This window comes from Scomber japonicus, chromosome 10, assembly GCF_027409825.1.
Source record: "Scomber japonicus isolate fScoJap1 chromosome 10, fScoJap1.pri, whole genome shotgun sequence".
Lineage (NCBI taxonomy): Eukaryota > Metazoa > Chordata > Actinopteri > Scombriformes > Scombridae > Scomber > Scomber japonicus.
The window spans coordinates 28,100,440-28,120,546 of NC_070587.1; the positions used below are offsets into that span (position 1 = coordinate 28,100,440).

Sequence of the window (20,107 nt, forward strand, 5' to 3'; positions counted from 1 at the left end):
AAAAAGTTAATAAAAAAAGTTTAAAAGTTAATTAAAAAAGTTAATAAAAAAAAGTTTAAAATAAAGTTAATAAAAAAGTTTTAAAAAATTTAATAAAAAAAGTTTAAAATAAAGTTAATAAAAAAAAGTTAATAAAAAAGTTAAAAAAAGTTAATAAAAAAAGTTAATTATATATTATAAATAATAAATTGTTGATTGTAAAGATTAAAATGTACTGCATTTCTATTATTTAACCACTGTTATTATCTATCTATCGCAGTTATGTTGCAAGTGTTTTTCAGACAGTATTATCATTATTATTGTCTAAACAGTAAAAAAAAAAAGTTAATAAAAAAAGTTAATAAAAAAAAAGTTAAAAAAGTTTTAAAAAAGTAAAAAAAAATTTAATAAAAAAAGTTAATAAAAAAAATTAAAATAAAGTTAATAAAAAAAAGTTAAAAATAAAGTTAATGAAAAAAAGTTTAAAAAAAGTAAAAAAAAAATTAATAAAAAAGTTAATAAAAAAAGTTTAAAAGTTAATAAAAAAAAGTTTAAAATAAAGTTAATAAAAAAAAAGTTAATAAAAAAAGTTAAAAAAAAATTTAATAAAAAAGTTAATAAAAAAAGTTTAAAAGTTAATTAAAAAAGTTAATAAAAAAAAGTTTAAAAAAAAGTTAATAAAAAACTTAATAAAAAAAGTTAATAAAAAAGTTTTAAAAAAGTAAAAAAAAATGTAATGAAAAAAGTTAATAAAAAAAAGTTTAAAATAAAGTTAATAAAAAAAAGTTAATAAAAAAAAGTTATATATTAAAGTTAAAGTTATATATTAAATATATATATTAATATTTATATATATATATATATATATATATATATATATATATATATATTAGTTATAGTTATGATTTGTTAACATGGACATGTTGTCCCACCCTTGACTCTTATACTCATTTTCATAGGTTTTTAGTCAGGATTAATCCTGACTCCACTAAGTGCAGTGCCAAGGAGCAGATGAGCCGGAAGACTGGGAGAGTAGTGAAGCGCAAGGCATCCTACATGAACCCCCATGTAATCTCCTTTATCAGGGACTTTACTGACTTCGATTGGCAGACGGACTAAATGCAGGTGAGGTTCTGATGATAGCTTTTGCATTGAAAGTTCAAGATGGTTTATTCAAAGATCTTCTCTCAAATACTTTGTTAAATGATGTCTGTTAAGCTACTGTTGTGTCAGTGATTGATGGTCCACTGATGAAGGCTCTTGAGTCAGCTTCAGCAGCAAAAATTGAATTTGTTAATTCAAAATCTCTTTTTTAAGCATTTTAACATTTAACACATTGCTAAACTCAATTGCATCTTGAATCAAAATGTAGGCTACTTTTAAACTTCATGCAACACTGTCATCTTTGAATATTTGACACACTTTCTATCAGGAATAAGTACCTTGACATGACATCACCATCTTAGACCCTCATCACATACGTGGTGCATTACAAAGTGATTGTAATAAATGTAATTGTTTGTTTTCTTTCATTTCAGGGCTTCAACTGGGATCTGGGTTAGTGTTAGGGTGTGGAATGAGAGGATTTGTCTTTTAAAAAGTTTGTCTGTTCTGTTTTAATATAAATGTTGTATTTTACAAATGTATTGTGATGCCTGTCTGTTTTAATAGTTTTGAGTTTTTTGGCAGGTACATAGTTTGGTAACCTGTGTTTGCTCATGTTTCTTTTCACCAAATGTCTTCAATAAATAACTGCGTTAACAATTTTCTTGTTTTCTGTAGTTAATTGAAATATTTTAGAATATGGGTCATTCTATTAATGTTGGATAATATTAAATCAAAGTGATATAGTATTTAAATTGTACAGTGAGAAACTGAATTTACAATGATCAGCTGTTACCTACTGTTAATAGTACTGTACTGCCATTTACAATACCATTAAAATAACTTATTTGTACAGTAAATAAGCCAGCACTGTAAATACAAGTGGAATCACAGTACCTAATTGGTATTTACATTACAGTAAAACACCCAGTACTGTAAAATGAACTGAAATCACAGTATTAAATTGCTATTTACATTACAGTAAAACACCCAGTACTGTAAAATGAACTGAAATCACAGTATTTTATTGTGTTTTATTTTACAGTAACACTGTAAATGGAATTACAGTATGTCTACTGTAAAACGTATTTACAGTAACTTGCTGGATAATTGTTGCCAGTAAGTTACTGTAAATTTTACGGTAATTTTGTTACAGTGTACAACTGCAATCAAGCATTTGTGATAACTAGCAATGAGTCCTTCATATCTCTGTGGAGGAATCTTGGCCCACTTTGTAGAAGTGTTTTAATTCAGCATCATTGGAGGGTTTTTGAGCATGAATGGCCTGTTTAGGGTTTGGACTTTTTTTTTTTTGATTGTACAGGTCTGGCAGTAATCAGGCCTGGGTGTGGCTAGTGAAATTGAACTCCGTTTTCCAAAACATGTGGTTAATCACAGTTAATTCATGATTTGACAAGGGGGGGAAATTACTTTTTCATATAGGGCCAGGTTGATTTGGATAGCTTCATTTTGTATTTACTCAGGTTATCTTTGTCTAATATTAAAATTAGTTTGATCTGAAACATTTAAGTGTGACAAATATGCAAGAAATAAGTAATCCGTAATGGGGCAAATACTTTTTCACAGCACTGAATACTTTGTAGAGGTCAAGCTCAGTGCCTGATAGAAAGGCCTACGGGATAGTAGAGCAAATACCACCTGAGTCATATGAGGATGTTGCAAGTGGCAGTGAGGGTGAATAGCTGCCAGAAAAAGAAGGATTTGCCATAGTGACAATGGAGGATGCTGAAGGAGTTGGGGATGCTGAAGGAACTGAGGATACTGAAGGAAATGAGGATACTGAAGGAACTGAGGATGCTGAAGGAGTTGAGGATTCTGAAGGAGTTGAGGATGCTGAAGGAGTTGAGGATGCTGAAGGAGTTGAGGATGCTGAAGGAACTGAGGATGCTGAAAGAGTTGAGGATGCTGAAAGAGTTGAGGATGCTGAAGGAACTGAGGATGCTGAAGGATTTGAGGATGCTGAAGGAGCTGAGGATGCTGAACGAACTGAGGATGCTGAAGGAGTTGAGGATGCTGAAGGAACTGAGGATGCTGAAGGAGTTGAGGATGCTGAAGGAACTGAGGATGCTGAAGGAGTTGAGGATGCTGAAGGAGTTGAGGATGCTGAAGGAGATGAGGATGCTGAAGGAGTTGAGGATGCTGAAGGAGTTGAGGATGCTGAAGGAGTTGAGGATGCTGAAGGAACTGAGGATGCTGAAGGAGTTGAGGATGCTGAAGGAGTTGAGGATGCTGAAGGAGTTGAGGATGCTGAAGGAACTGAGGATGCTGAAGGAGATGAGGATGCTGAAGGAGTTGAGGATGCTGAAGGAGTTGAGGATGTGCCACCTGTCAGAGCTCATGGACAGGAAAAAAACAGAAATGTCTGGAAATGAGGAAGTGAAAGAAGGTGGAGACAGGAGAGATGAGTAGAAAGAGAGAGGGGAGATGCTAAGAAGTCAGGAGCCAGGTTTGACGTTATCTCATTGCATTTAAAAGTATTAGGAAATGTTAATGTATGTGAACATGTTCGTTGCACAGCTTTAGAAATGTATATTATTTTATAGTTTTCACACAATGTATCATTTTATTCACTGGTTTATTGAATACATTTTTTTTTAAGTTGAAAACTCAAATGCATGCTGTCCACCTGAGTGGATGTGTGAAACTCCTTGAAAAATGTGGTTTTTTAAAAGTTTTGTAGAAAGAAGAAATAAAAACACTTTAAAAAATCCTGACTGAGGTTGTCATAATTCATACGTGAAAGGGCTAGTGTGCATTATAACTATAACTAATACGGCTAACCAGATCATTCCTTTCCTCTGCAGTCTCACAAAGGGCCATTCATGCTTTGATCACCCCCAGACTTGACTTTTGCAATGTACCATATACTGGTATAAGCAGGAGAAATATCCAAAGTGCAGACTGCAGTGCACATAGAGGGTTTTCATAACAAGAAAAAAAGTAGAATCACACCAGCCTTATTATCTTTGTGTCTTCTTATTTTTCACTCCATGGCAACAGAGCAAACTCAATCTGCTAATGAGGAGCATATGATGTTTTCCATTGTGGAAAATGAACTGCTGTTTTCTATTGCAAACAGAAACCTTTTTTAATTTCAACAGCCTCACGTGTCTTTCCCTCAGTCTCACATGATGAAATGCCAAAAGACTACACATCTGTCAGGAGGGCAATTACAAGCATTCTACTTTTAATGTAAGGATAAACAACACATGACCTCTCAGGTGATACAGAATACCAAGAGTCTATCTCATACAAATTTTCATTATAAAAAAGAAGAGACACTTGATGTTTTTTACATTTTGCATGTTATACACTGTTTTTAAATGAAGTATTCATCATAAATGCAACCGCTGATTTTTTTAAATATTTGGACTGTTCACATTTTATTTGTTTAGTTAAGTTTTTTTCTGTAAATGCAGTCTAAAAATAGTGAAATTAGTGAATATTATATCTGCCATGTGTTAGTGGTTTTAAATATTAGAATACCTTCCTGAAGGTTGCTACGACACTGCGGGCCCCATTTAAATGATCTATAGCGCATGGTGTTGCGTGGCGCGAGTGCCTTTGTGGCGGGTCCAAATCCACTTTACCTATTTTAATGGCGGAAAAATTGGTCACTGAGCCAGGTGCATTACGTCCCCTCATTAGTTTTGGGCATAACACGCGGTAAACCAATGAGTGTCATCTCCCATTCCTTTTAAAAACCAGTAGCGCTGTCACATTGGTGGATTGCTGTTATAACGGTGCGTTTGTCAAGCTATGAGTTACTTTTACTGAAAAGAAAGTTATAACCGACCAGTCTGATGAGTGTAGAGGTGTGTGTAGTTATAACTGACCAGTCTGGTTACTCCCATCTTGGCTTCATTGCATTGGCTTCCCATAAAATTCAGAATAGAATTCAAAATCCTCCTTCTCACCTTCAAAGCTCTCAATAGTGGGGCTGCTTAAGTCCATTTTTGAGCCGAATCGTTCACTTCATGGTACAAGCACCAAATTTGGTACAAATGATGTCCAGGACATACCTTCTAATAAAAGTACGTTGCCCAGCTGAAAATCCAAGAGGGCCGCCAGTTTTCAAGATGGCCGCCTCGTCAAACGCCAAAAAAAGGTTTTCGAGGTATAGAACTTGAATTAACAGAAGAATGTTAATGATCCAAGCATCAAAATAAATGTATTATGACTGGAATTACTCAATGGTGTCAATTGAATTTCAATATGGCCACCAATTTTCAAGATAATGGCTATTAAATGACTAAAAAGTAGCGTTTTCGCGTTTTTTCTTCAGTTTTCTGCAATGATCTTAAGTGAAAATCTGCAGAATTCTGAGGGATGTGTTTTTTGTGTGAATCATTTGTGAAAATGTGTCCAAACTTTTGACTGTCACTCACCACACACACACACACGCACACACACACACACATACAGCAACACAAGCGTTCTTTACTGAAATAAAAGTACTAATTTAGCAATATAAATGATAATTCATTAAAATTCTGTGGTCAACATTTATTGGTTAGTAATTTTTTTATAAGAGTGATGTCAAAGCACAACCAGGGCACACTGGTGACATCACTGCTGTGAGACTCAGCATGGGGTTCAGTGTCAGCTTGTAGTGTACTAACTGTAGTTGTAGTTTACTAACTGTTGTAGTGGTGTACTCACTGTAGTTGTAGTATACTTTAGTGTCTCAAATGCTATCTAATAAGCCCCTGTATAGACTCAACTAGACGTTTAGTTAGTTGTAGTATTGTAGTTAGATAGCCGCACCTGAATTGACAGGATGTGCCAGCGCGGGATAGCCGAGCCAAGGGTAACGGGGCTTTAGTTACCTGGATGGTGTACAGATCGCACGGGATTTATGGCACTGGATGAACGATCGGGCTAGGTGTAGGGCACCAGATACTTGAACCTAGTTGCATCCCATATTCCAATGTGCTATGATATTTTGTATGTTTGGGTGGTAAAAGGATAATCCCTCGACCTTCAACTGTATAAGATGTCTGCCGATAATCCATTGAGTTGTGCTACTAAAACTGACTGGAGCAAGTGTTGCCTCTGTCAGACAGATACAAAAGCAGCATTGAAGTCTCCCCCTACCCGTTATGAGTGTAGTTCTGACGGCTATTCCATGATAGCCAAAACAGGGAGTTCTCAGGCATAGCCATTGACCAAGCTCACGAGCAGGCTAATGCAGTTGTTAAAGGTGATGGTGGTGCCATTGGAGTTACTGAGGATCCATCTGCACTGAGGCGGTGGATGGTGTCTGGACCAGAAGTTAGCCAGTTAGTCAACCAGTATGAGGTGGCATCTGAGGTCAATGAAGCAACTGAAGATATCAGGCATCATGAGCAGACTCGTCAGTCTCAGAAGTCCTTCACTGACAAGGTCCAGAGGTTGTTTGCTGTGATGAAGGATCTGGGTAATCCTTTTCAGGAAGAGTCCAAAGATCTGCTCACATTGGACACAAAAAACATTGCACATCCCAGTGCTGCTGAGCTTGTAAGAACTCACTTTGAGAAAGGTCAAGTTGCCTTCAGAGACTTTTTCAATGGTCTGGGTGATGAGACTTCCTTCTATAGGCCGATTAAAAAGAACAAAGTTGACTTCTTTCGCCAAGAAGCAGCTTCAGCTTGCAGTGACATGAAGAAGCAGGTACTCAAAGATGACTGTCGCCTGTTCTCACAGCTCTTTATATCCTGCCAATCACGAGAGTGTGACCTGCTTGAGTTCTTTAAGCATGAGAATCAGTCTTTCCCTGCAGCACTGAGCGACACAGGGAAACTCTACTACGGCCAGAAGTCTCAGCTTGCAAACATTTTGGAAGCTACCATTTCTCCTCCTGACAAACAACCAGAATGTGGTGCTATTATCATTGATGGTTCCTCTCTTGTGTATTCATTGTCTCCAAAGACATCAAAGACCTTTGAGGAATATGCTGTCCAAGATGTAGTTCCAAAGATCCAGGCATACTCATCAAAGTATGAGCGAACAGACATAATTTTTGATGTCTACTGGACTTCAAGCCTGAAGGCTGAAACAAGGTCAAACAGAGGTAAGGGAGGTCGACGTAGAGTGACCGACAAAACCAAACTACCGCCCAACTGGAAAAGCTTCTTGCGAGACAATGAAAACAAGACTGAACTCTTTGGGTTCCTAGCAGAGAAGATAGTGACCTTGTGTCCTGACAATGTCGTAGTTGTGACCAAAGGAGAGCAGGCTCTTTCAAACAAACCCATCAGCCTTGAAGGTTTAAGTCCTTGCAACCACGAAGAAGCTGACTCCAGAATCTTCACACATGCTCTTCATGCAGCCAAGCAACAGATAAAGTCTGTGTTGATTAAGGCATGCGACACAGATATTCTTGTGGTTGCAGTCAATGTTTTTGCGACTCTTCAGGATGCAGGCTTGGAAAAGATCTGGATAGAATTTGGCCAGGGTCAGTCCAGTAGGTGGTTGCCAATTCATGATATGGTGGTGAATCTTGGCCCAGAGAAATCCAGTGGCATGCTGTTCTTCCATGCCTTCACTGGCTGCGATGTTGTGTCAGCTTTCCGTGGTAAAAGCAAGAAAAGTGCATGGCAAGTATGGGAGGTTTGCCCTGAAGTTAGTCCTGTCTTCAAAAAGCTCAGCCAATACCCACCTATCATAGAAGATGCAGACCTCAACATCCTTGAGAAGTTTGTCATCACCATGTATGACAAGCAAAGTACTACATGCAAGGTTGATGAGGCAAGACTGGACTTGTTTGTTCGGAAGCAAAGGTCTTATGATGCCATTCCACCAACAAGCGCATCCCTCGTTCAGCATGTGAAACGGTCTGCTTTCCAAGCTGCCTGCATATGGGGCCAAGCAACAGTGTGCAAAATGCAAACTGAAAGTCCTGCCAACTGGGGCTGGCAAAAAGATGGTCAGATCTGGCAAGTTCTCTGGACAACCCTTCCACCCATTGCTCAGACTTGTGAGCAGTTGACAAAATGTGGCTGCAAGACTGAATGCCAAGGACGATGCAAATGCTATCGCTTCGGCCTGAAGTGCACACAGTTGTGTGCCTGTGCATGTGAGGGCTAAGAAAATAGAACAACCAAGTTTAAGTTGAATGTTTGAGTTGGATATTTGTATTATTATTTTTTAAGTTATGTTGATTCAAGTTCTGGATCGTAAAACATGCAGCCTATGCTTTGATACCTTTTCTGTGTTTTTATACCGTTATCTAAAAATTTAAAAAGAAAATAAAATTAAAAAAAAATAGCCTATACAAAAAAAAATAAAAAAAAATGGGGGAGACAAAGACAGCCTCTACGTGGCCTCCCCTACAAGTAGCTTACAGGTCCAAAAGCTTTAAGTGAAACTAATGTCTTTGTTTGTGAGTGTTTTTTTCATTTAATTCGCATTGTATCATCATAATATTCAATAATTTTGATTTTCTAAATGCAGAGTTGTATTTCTCATGTGCAAAAACACATATTTCAATGTATAAACCATCAGAATAGGACTATTCAATCAAAATATAGTTCAAACGCTGTTTCAAACCACTTCGAATGGCGGCCATCTTGAAAAATGGTGGCCACTTTGTTTGTTCAAGTGGGCAACGTACTTTTATGAGATAGTAGGTCCAAAAGCACTTGTGTACCAAATTTGGCGCTTGTACCACAAAGTGAACGATTTTTCATTAATGTGCTCCACTACAATGGTCAGGCTCCATTATATCTTAAAGAGCTGATAGTACCTTATGTACCTACTAGAAGACTGCGCTCCCAGCATGCAGGTCTACTTGTGGTTCCTAGTATCTCTAAAAGTAGAATGGGAGGCAGAGCCTTCAGCTATCAGGCTCCTCTCCTGTGGAACCATCTTCCAGATTTGGTCCGGGGGGCAGACACCCTCCCTACATTTAAGAGCAGGCTTAAAACTTTCCTTTTTGATAAAGCTTATAGTTAGGGCTCTTAGAGCTCTTAGCTTATGCTGCTATAGGCTTAGACTGCCGGGGGACTCCCATGATGCACTGAGCTCCTCTCTCCTCCTCCCTCTCTCTATCCATCCATCTATATCCATTAACATTCATGTACTATTAATTCATTCAATAACCTAAACTTCTTCCCCGGAGTTGTCTGTGCTTTTTCGTCTCACAGGTAATCTGGGCCTGTAGACGTCCGGATGACAGATTCCAGTCCCGGACCTTCTAGCTTCATTGTTGATTTTCATTGTGCTTCTCTCCTCTATCCTTCCTTTCTCTCCTCTCTACCCCAACCGGTCGAGGCAGATGTTCACCCACTCTGAGTCTGGTTCTGAGGTTTCTTCCTGTTAAAAGGGCTTGCCAAGTGCTTGCTCATGTGGGAATGTTGGGTCTCTTTAAAGTTAAAACCTGAAGAGTTCAGTTTAGAACCTGCTCTATGTGTAAAGTGCCTTTGTTGTGATTTGGCGCTATATAAATAAAGATTGATTGATTGAGATTGATCTGATGAGTGTAGAGGTGTGTGTAGTTATAACTGACCAGTCTGATGAGTGTAGAGGTGTGTGTAGTTATAACTGACCAGTCTGATGAGTGTAGAGGTGTGTGTGGTTATACTGCAGCAGCCTAAGTGTCATCAGCTGATTTAATAAACAGTGAGTGGCTGTGCGTAATGGTACTGTGCTCTGTGCAGCAGACTTATCAACACCAGTCCTACAGTATAAACAGCCGTGGATAAAAGTCTCTGTAAATGTCAGCCACATTCATTAACAGATTAATACAGATGTTTTAACCACAGATGTTCAGATGATTTTCTTGTTGATAAAATCACTAAGTGGCAGCGGAGCGGCTTTTCTCCCACCACTCTCCACAAAAACACCAACAACTCACTCTGTGCTGCATATTTTCACGTCTCCTCCCATCAGGTGACTGTGCATGCAGCTGCACCACACAGACATCATGGTGCTTTGTTTTTGTGTATTTATCTTTTAATTACAACTTTGGTTCTCTTTAAAAAGGTTTTGTTCAGTCATGTAGTAACAGGTAAACTCAGCAGGGTTCAATTTCATCTTAAAAATATGTGTTAAATATTGTTCATAAACTGTTTTAATGTTAACTCTTCAGTTGTGAAGACTGTCCACAGTGACACTCTCCAAGGTGAATGTCTCAGACAAAATATCAAAGTCATGACCTTTGTGTCCTGGATCCTGACTGTGCGCAATACAAAGGTAAGGAAAAATAGTATGTTTAAAATAGTGGTCATACCTTTCATTATTCATTGTGCTTAGATGAGGTTGTGTCATTGCAGTTTGACAATAGCCATGTTATTTAGAATGACTGTGACAGCTTTTCCCCGAGTTAAACATGCACATACAATATACTTAAATACCAGTCCATCAGTGGTGAGTATCTAACCGCCTCTCCTCTGTCTATTCTTTGAATGTCTGTGTTTTATTCAATAATGACATGGCAGATAAATCAGGTCCTCCTCCTCTAGCTCATCTCTATTCCAACCTCTGAGTCCATGACAGGTTTCTTCTCCCATGTCAAGTCCCTGTCTGACTTCTCTACATACTGCTGCAGGGTGCTGTAACACTGCTCACTCCTTGAGAATGTGTAGAGTGCAGAGATCTCCTCCCATGCCCTGTGGTTGGGGAAAGGGAATGGTTCAGGGTCCTTGTTCTCAAAGAAGCTCTGGAGATTTCTCTCGGCCAGTTTGGTGGCGTATTCCACAGCAAAGGTATCAAAGCACTCCTTTTCTTTCTCCATATAGTTTTTCCAGAATGTGAGCTGCAGGAAGCTGACTTTGGAGCGGCAGTTTGTACAGCAGGTACCCAGGAGACCAACAGTAGCAGAAATGATGATGATACACCAGCCCAGGATCTATAAACATAGAAGAGCAATATGAACCAATATTCACACAGCAATATGAAATCCCTCAGGATAATAAGTAACTAAAAAAATATAGCTGATAAATAATTCCACTGATACATTTTTGAAGGCTGGTGGGAATATTTTTGCCAAAATGTGATGTTGTCCATATGTTAATTTGAGTGTAAAAGCATTGTGATGCAAAAGATACCTCCACTGACAATAAGTACAACATAATCTTCACTGACTGACTGACGTGATGTGTGAATTTGCAGTCACAAACTCACTTTGTCTCTTGATCACCAGAGGGCAGAAAAACAAAAGCTTCACTTTGAGGAGTTGAAAATGACAGCTTAGAGGGAAAACACCTCTTAATCATGTGTATACCTGCTCTGTATATGGTGAACAGGGTTAGGGTTAGTGTTAGGGTTAGTGGTTAGTACTGTTGCCTGACAACAAGTAGGTCGTGGGTAGGGTTTCCGACTGGTGCAGGGCCTTTCTGTGTGGGTTTCCTCCCATCATCAAACACATGTATATTAGGTTAACTGCTCCAAATATGTAGGACAGGTTAAATGCAGAAATTGAATTTCAAAGTATTTCAATGTAAGTATCTTTATTACATCTGTACTAACTGATAAGCATACTGATAATAATAAACTTAATTCACATCATTTCATTTCATACACAAAATGCAGCTAAAGGTGCTTTCATGAGGAAAAAAATAGTATGAGGATCTCAGATTAAGAATACTTTGTAAAGCTACTGTTTCCAAAGCCAAGAATAAACTTAAGAGCTTTAATATTGACAATTATTATGATGACAGAAGGGAAATATGATTAACTGGTTTAAAGAGCTACTGAACCCATCTTCAAGTGCAAAAGAACACTTATTTTTAAAATCAAACATGCTCCAACATACACACACTTTACTAATACATTCTTTAAAGCCACTTATGCCAGCAATGTTAAGCCATGTGTGGCATAATAAACCTGTTTACATTTCTTTTGAAAGTAAAATCTGACTGACTGGTGAGTCTTATGTGGTTGTATATTATTGTACGGTAGTCTTAGCAATTTTTTGAAGTAACCTATATAATGATAACAGTTGTGTTATAGTCTACTTTGGGGGGTCATTAATAGGCCTGCCTTGCGATCTCCAATACTGTGAGCTCAAACTTAAAACAACACAATTCACAAACCACAATAAAACAATTTAAGGGTTACAGTGTGTGTGTTTGGGGGGGGGGGGGGGGGGGGGGGGGGGGGTTAGGGTGGGATGGGGAGCCCTTCAGGAGGTTTACGTATGGGGACCCGTTTTAAAACGTCCGTCACGTTGCTCTCTTTCACTTTCTTTCAGCTTTTAAAGGGCACCAGAGGAGCTCATGCGAATGGTCATTACTGAAGCTCGCCCCGCGTGTAATGCATTCCTCATTAATAATGTAGGTCGCTCAGTTTCTTCTCTACGCTGCCCTGTAAACAACTTACCGCTGCTCTGTCACATGCGTCAATTCGCACATCACTCTCAACTCGTTCTGCTGTTGTGTAATGTATGGATATATGTCCTAATGAAGTTCAAAGCAAGAATATGATGCACATCAGCACTGACAACATTTCTCTATCCTTCTATCTTCTCTGAAGCAAGGACTCTATCTGTAGGCTTTCTCTGTCTGTATGTATGGCTCTCTGTCTGTGGGCTATGTGTGTATGTAGCCTGTGTATGTGTGTATGTATGTATAGCCTATTCTATATAAAAATACACAATCAAAGTTAACTTTGACTTTGACTTTAACTTAACTAAGATTGCAGTCTCCCGACAGGTAAATTACACAGTCTACCAAAAGAATGCATGTGAGGCGTTTATGGAACATCGGGAATTTGTAGCGTCCACCGATAGTCTGCGTCTGGTGGACGAGCACTGTTCTCTACTAAGAAATCGGCCCGTTCCGATACATGCACGTATTGACCGGACACAGCAAGGAATCTGTCTGTCCGACTGACTGTCTGTATTCCAAATGTAGCTTATGTAGGCTCTTATAGGTCTGTGTATGCAGGTAGATTTGCGTATCTTTTGTATCGTTTATCTGATCGACTCCGTACTTGGCGAGTGTGTTGCTAGAGTAAAAGAGGAGTGCCGTGTCGAACCTGGTACAATTTGGACATGCAGTACGTTTAATATAGTAAACTTTGAATACACCAGCAATCAGTGATCTGCTCTGCCCTGTGCAGACAGGGTGAAGTATCAGGGCTCTGCTGGCTGACTCCTCCAGACACGAGTCATGACACGTCAGAGAAAAGTGCAAAACACAGTGATTCACAGTGATTTTATTTATTTGCAGCTGGAGCTTGAAGAGGTACTCCAGTGATCTAGTGCACTGGGTTAAGGTTAGGAGTTGGGGAACACACAACAAAGAGTGTCCTAGTAAACACTAGGCACTCTTTTATACTTTGTTACACAATTGTTTTTTTTTAATAATATGTAGTCTCCAAGAACAAAGTGAGAAACCTGATATGACTCAGCATCAAGTCATCTGGATTATTTCTCAGGCTTGACATGCACAGTCGTCCCTCACAGAGCCAGGGTTAGGGTCTCTTACCTGTGACTGGGCTCTGAGCATCAGCAGGAGCTCCATACGCTCATCATTGGAAAGTTTGGACCTGTCACAGGGCACCCGGGCCAACTCCTGCTGGCACTTCACTGTCTTGTTTTTACAGAACAGATCCACCACTAGGTTATCATCGAGACCGCTGACAGCACACTCATAAAAGGTCCCGTTGAGAAGGGCCACACAGAGCCACATTATGGGAGCCACACAGGCCTTGGAAAAGATGCTCATGAACACCCTGAGGCAGGAGAGGCAGTTCCCACGGGGACATAGCTTCACTGGATTGAGGCAGCAGCCAGTGTAGAGCCTCCACAGTTTACTGCTGAAGAACAGACCAAAGACAAGCAGCACAGCAGCGGGGCCCAGCAGGAACGTTAGCCCATAGGCAAAATTCTGGCTTTGGTTGCAGGGGCACTGGAAGGAAATCACAGAAAAAACTCGCTCCCCGCCTATAGTCAGGAGAGCCATGAAACTGTAGCCAATGGTGGATTTCTGGTTCATGAAGAAACGCAGGACAGTCTGGAAGTTATCCATGGTGTCAGTGAGGAAGTTTTGGACACACTCCACAAGAGATCAAGAAGAAATTGAAACACAATGACTGAGTGAAAAATGAAAAACTAGATTGTCTGTGCAGCCTGCTGTCATTTCCTGTCTTCTGTCTTTTCACAGCTGAATTGAAAACACATCTGCCCAGCCTGTCTGTGCCCCTCCCTTTGGCTGGCTCTCGTCTCTTCAGAGTCCTCCCTCAGTCAGTCTGACGCTCCCTCCTACTCATTGCCGTTTGATTCCGATCTGCTCCTTCTCTAGAAGGGAAGTCCCTGCTCCACAAAGACATACAGTACAGCCCCAGCAGTAAAAGTCAATCATCATTTCAATTCCCATTAGCAGTTTACTTTTAGTATGTCTCGTTATGGTTCCCTTCCTCCCCAGCTCTAATTGGTTATCTATAAAAATCCTGCTGGTCCTGTTTACATGATCACCCCGTCAGTGTCCTTTGACAGTTATGTAATCAGAAAAACAATGCCTGCAACAGTTTCATGATGGCAAAAAAACAGCAAAGGAACATAAATCGTGTATTAATTTGATTTGAAGCAGAGATTCATTTTAATGACATGAAAGTATAACAGTTTGACTTGTTCCTCTTTATTCTGTATTAGTATCCATGTTAGCTTCATAAAGTGGTAGTTAGTCTTTCTGGCTCAACTGAAAAGCAACAAAAAACAATAAAGAAAATTACAGTTTCAGTAAAACAAAAAAGGCAAAACAAGCCAAATATAAAGATTAGAAAATGAGTGAAATAATAATAATAAGTGAAAAATAATTTGTTGACCAGAGCTAACATGTATAATGCTCATGACAGAAACCAGTACACTTCTTCACAAAAGAAGTTTGGTGTTTTATCTAAATGATATTTTGCATGAATAGAAAAAATAATTAATCTGGCTGCTCCGTTCTGTGTAATTTGTAAATTCTGCATGTCAACAGTATAATTAAATGATGAAACCCATACATTTTACACTTTGTCACACAGTACAAAGACAAAGGAGGAAAGAGAACATACCATTGTTCCAGAGTCTGAGTCACCACACGCAGCAGAGCGGAGTGAGGAAGTAATCAGATCCTTTCAGTGGTTTTTCTGTTCCATTCTCACCACTAGATCAAATGACTAACTGTTGAGTGCATTTAAAAGTGAACCTACACATATGCAACGCATAATCATCTATTTCTGCTTCAGCACCTTCATTATCAGTCTGCCTTTTTAAGTGCACAATGAATGTGTACAGGATGTCAGATTTTAAATGAAATACTGTGATTTCATCACTAATACCATGATCTGACTGTATGCATGTATACATCTTAAATCTCTTAATTGCATCCACATTTCCCTCACCTGCATCTTTTCCTTGTGTCTTGCATAGAAAGAGGCAAGGAAACCAGAGGAGAGAGGCGATATGGAAATATGTTTTTGGAGAAGTAAGACGTTTCCTCTGAAGTGTCACATGAAGTGATGTCTGTTTGTGACGATGGTGGCATCAGCTGTACACATGTAGATATTTCTGATGGTGGTGGCATCAGCTGTACACATGTAGATATTTCTGATGGTGGTGGCATCAGCTGTACACATGTAGATATTTCTGATGGTGGTGGCATCAGCTGTACACATGTAGATATTTCTGATGGTGGTGGCATCAGCTGTACACATGTAGATATTTCTGATGGTGGTGGCATCAGCTGTACACATGTAGATATTTCTGATGGTGGTGGCATCAGCTGTACACATGTAGATATTTCTGATGGTGGTGGCATCAGCTGTACACAGGCAGAGATTTCTGATGATATGTGTCTGCACACATGCGCACTGTGCTGACATTAATAAAGGTGTACAGTTATCACTGACAGCAGCTGTGTTTTCTCTGTAGCTGTTTCTTATTTACCTTTTTGACAATCTGCACATAATACACACCTGCATTTAGTATTTACACTGTGTACTGTGTCTGCTCAGAGGCACAGGTAGAAGGTATTTTTATCAGTTATTCATATTTTTTTTATTTATTGATTTGCTCTTTTTCAGAGACTTGAGATGTACCAACTCAGTGTAGAGGAAGTGGTAAAGATGACACATTTCCTGTTCAAACCCACACACACTGATACACACATGATTTAGTACACATAAGACTTTACACTCAACCTCACTGTTGCTGGTTTTCATGCTTTAGTCATTTCACTGGCAGACAGGCTGCTGCTCTCTTCTGTGATTCTTTCTTACATGTTCTCTTTTTTTAAAGTTAGTTTTGATCCAGGCTTGATGTATGTTAATTATTGACCTGATCACTTGCCAGCTGTCATCACTCTGATTTTGTCTTTGGTTCTATGAATTGCATAGTCAGTTGCTCCATCACTACATACATTTTTTCATGTTCCCATGAGGATGCAGACATTTTTATCGAGCAGCACTTTAATATTTATATTAATATTATATTGCCATCAACATTTAATAGACACTTATGTTCCCCTCAGGATGAATAGTAAACACTTTGAGGATCTCTTGGGGAACTTTTTAATCATCTTGTCAAATTTGATCTGTCTATACTTTAGTTTAGACCAAAGGAGTCAGCCTCAACTTTATATTGTGTTTTGTGCTGATCAGCAACTATTGTCATGCTGACATGCAAAACTAAAATGATGAATATGGTAAATATATATACTTCAGTATTTTAATATTATCGTTTTGATCATGTGAGCACACTGACATGAACATTTAGCTCAAAGCATTGCTGTTCTTAAATACAGCCTTACAGAGCTGCTGTCATGACTGTAACATCTAAAGGGCAACACACACCACCATGCATTTGAGAACACATTGTTTCCTGTAAGCCCACAGTGTGTTAGCAGTGTGTTGACGTAGGCTATTTTACCCACATCAACGTAGCACTGTCTTATTTCCTGATTTTGAACCACATTCACTCTTCTGAAATACAAAAATATAATTCTGCTACCTCACCTGATCAATACACTTGGCTTCCATGCAACCTTCACTCCTTCGTATGTGTGGAGCATCTTGTATGACATGACACTGCCAAAGACCTGACCATACATTCTGGTGCTGGTTTGAGTAAAATTCTGGTCAAATCTCAAGGAGTTTTAGATTTAATAGATTTTTTCTTCATCAGCTGAGGCATGTGGTCAACGGTATGTATTCATCTAGTTGGTCCAGAAGCAGTCACAAGCTCAGTGACTCCTCAGTGGTCCTTTATCTCTCACTGCCCTTTAATTCTTTGGTACATATACTCAGTGCCAGAGCTCCAATGTATGCATGTCACTGATGATATCAGTATAATCTCACAGAGACAACACTAACGCTGAAAAACACATCAGATGATCCTCTTCAAAGCATCATCTTGCCATCATCCACAAAACTAAGAACAGCAGGATTGTCAACAGCAGGCTCGCTGGATTTGACTGAAGCCATTCTCATCATCGTGTCATCAGTCTCCTTGTAGTTCTCCACATACCTGTGCAACGTGCTGTAGTAGTGGTCTCTGGTGCTAAACTTGTAGAGGTGGGAAATCTTTTCCCAGTCCCTGTTGGAGGGGGTGATTATGTCTTCAGGTGGTGTCTGTTTGAAGAAGCTCTTTAGGTTTCTCTCTGCAAGCTCCTTGGCATGTTTAGCAGCGTATGAATCCATCAGGTTGCTCTCCTCCTCAGCATATGCCTTCCAAAACTTGAGTTGATTGTAGCTGATGGGGGAGGTGCACCGAGCCACACAGGTCAGCAGCAGGTTGGACAACATGATGAAACTGATGAGCATCCATCCCAGAATCTGTAGTCAACATGAACATAGAATCCATTCATAATCAATACATGAGATGCTCAAAATCTCTTAGATATTCGTCATACAATTATTTTTTTTGTGCTCAACAGAAGGAAACAGCTCAATACGCCAAATTTAAAGCCATGAGCAGCAATGAGCAGGTTTCAGACTTTACAAAGGTGAGCAAAGTCATTTCAACTAGTTTAATTCTGTTTAGTGAGACCAATCACACACTTGTTTCATCATCACAAAGCCGACAGCATTTCAATAATTGGTAAATGTACTTATATATGGGCCATTCTACCAAATTGGTGCAAACTGCTGTCCCCCAACAAAAAAAATGATTAAAAAAAAGATGTTAACAAAGATCCTGCTAATATCTATTGAAATGGACTTTTGGTCATTTGAATAATTTTAAAAACAGTAATGTGACATTGACTTTTTAGATTTTGACTCAGCAAAGTTTTCATCAACAGCAAATGTAGGATACAGTCTTAGAGGACTGGCTTTACTTCAGCCCAGTATACTCACAGTATTTATTACATTTTATGTTAACTTGTTTTCTAGGTGAGCAGCAGCGATTTTAAAAGCGAGGAGGTTCTAGTGGGACAAGAACTGCAACCCCTTGCCTCCAGCCCCCGTTCCAGTCTCAACGACATGCCAAATCAGAATGAATGCCATGTATTCCTTCATGTTTTCCACTACTGTAGTTGTAACCACTGATTCAGCTTACAATAAAATAATACCATATAACTGTAACAATTTCTTTAGGGTCTGGTAGAAGTTTACTATCCAGTTATTTACATTTGCTGGACTGGAGCATAGCTATTATTATAAGCTTGCACTTTCATTAGAATAAAAGAGAAAACACACTGAACCCTCCTGGTTTGGTAAGTATCAGTATCTTCAAATAATTGCCTTAATAACATTAATGCTAGGACATCATTAGTTTGTAGGTTCAAGCTGGACCTGCAATAGAATTATTAGAGTTTGCACTCACCACTGTGTGAGGTCTGAAATTGAAAGATGACTTTTGGCTACACAAATAGAAGTGATCAGATTATGATGGCACACGTTACAAAAGTCCAGGGAGCAGATGATCATGTACTAAGACAACATTCAGGAAAATGTTCTTATTTACATAGAGAATAAAGACGGCACTCCTGCATCTTTGCTTTTATAATTGTGCCTATTATATTGTGTTATTCTTGTCAGCCCTGTTCCAAGATAGTCATACTACCTTGTAAGATCAATGATATAATCTTCAGTTTTATGTAACGTATTCAGTTTTTAAAAAAATATAGAAATGGAATAAAAATACACATATATGAAGATAAGAAGTGAGTAGAGAAGGAGTAGGCTTCATCAGCACTGACCTGAGAGTGGGCTCGTAGAGTGAGCAGCACGTTGTCTCTGACAGCCGGCGGGACACTGCCTCCTTTCCCGCAGGGGAACGTGTGCAGCTCTTCTTGACAATGGGCCTGAAACTTCCTTCCCCCACATAGATGCTCTTTGTAAGTGCTATTAGTTCCTGACATGAGACACTCATAGTAGTTCCCGTTAAGCAGAGCCACAGCGATCCAGCAGGAGGGGGCCACCATCGCCGTGGTGCCTATCTGGAAGAGTACCATCCCGCAGGCTGCCAACCTCTTCCAGCGGAACAGCTTGGCCCTGTGCTGGCACAGACCCGTCAACAGCTTCCACGTCCTCTTACTCACGATGTAACCCAGCAACAGCAGAGCCAGCGCGGGAACCAGCAAGAACACTAAGCCGTACAGAAAGTTGAGTTCACTGCAGGGACACTTGAACACCACAGAGGAGAAGATCTGCTCCCCCCCAGCTGTCATCAGGGCCACCAACCCGAAACCGAGGTTGGGCTTCTTGTTGGCAATGTTCAGAACAGTCTTAAACTTATCCATGTCTGATCTCTGTATGACAAAGTGACTGACTTTCACTTCCACCTTTTTAAAAATCTCAGTTTGTCGTCAGCTGCCTTCTCCCCTCCCCAAACCACCAGCACCCACATGTAATCAGCTGGACTGCTCACCAGGTTTATTTATGGATGGTATATTGTTACACGACACTCTACATTAAACAGAAAAAACCTTCAGTGTGTTTGTGTCTTTCTGACCTCCAACACGTTTCTGCAAACATATTTTGTAGGTTACACGAACAGTTGTTGGTAAAAGCTTTTTCATGAAGTTAACCTTGAACTGACATGATGCCTCTTTTACAAACAAGCTACACAATAACACAAATCATAGATTTTAGG

The 20,107-nt window shown here is 39.3% G+C and overlaps 2 protein-coding genes across 3 annotated transcripts; both read right to left on the reverse strand.

Moving 5' to 3' along the window:
- Positions 1–942: 942 nt before the first annotated feature.
- Positions 943–14,057, reverse strand: LOC128366694 (calcium homeostasis modulator protein 5). 2 transcript variants are annotated; one of them, XM_053327453.1, is made up of 3 exons: positions 13,515–14,057; positions 10,614–10,933; positions 943–967 (listed from the first exon to the last, which is right to left on the reverse strand). In XM_053327453.1, the coding sequence occupies exons 1-3, from the start codon at positions 14,055–14,057 to the stop codon at positions 943–945; spliced, it is 888 nt and encodes a 295-aa protein (XP_053183428.1). The 2 variants fall into 2 exon arrangements, with proteins under 2 accessions (XP_053183428.1, XP_053183427.1); XM_053327452.1 differs by lacking the exon at positions 943–967 and having other exon boundaries at positions 10,472–10,933.
- Positions 14,058–17,409: 3,352 nt separating this feature from the next.
- calhm6 (calcium homeostasis modulator family member 6) lies at positions 17,410–19,754 on the reverse strand. The gene is made up of 2 exons (XM_053327451.1): positions 19,212–19,754; positions 17,410–17,844 (listed from the first exon to the last, which is right to left on the reverse strand). The coding sequence occupies exons 1-2, from the start codon at positions 19,752–19,754 to the stop codon at positions 17,410–17,412; spliced, it is 978 nt and encodes a 325-aa protein (XP_053183426.1).
- Positions 19,755–20,107: the final 353 nt, after the last annotated feature.

Bases quoted from the DNA above. Each gene is read 5' to 3' on its own strand.
- calhm6 (XM_053327451.1), bottom strand. From the start codon at position 19,754: ATGGATAAGTTTAAGACTGTTCTGAACATTGCCAACAAGAAGCCCAAC. The intron at 17,845-19,211 runs GTCAGTGCTGAT...TGTTGACTACAG, and splicing joins CTCTACGAGCCCACTCTCAG to ATTCTGGGATGGATGCTCAT.
- LOC128366694 (XM_053327452.1), bottom strand. From the start codon at position 14,057: ATGGATAACTTCCAGACTGTCCTGCGTTTCTTCATGAACCAGAAATCC. The intron at 10,934-13,514 runs GTAAGAGACCCT...CTATGTTTATAG, and splicing joins TGCTCAGAGCCCAGTCACAG to ATCCTGGGCTGGTGTATCAT.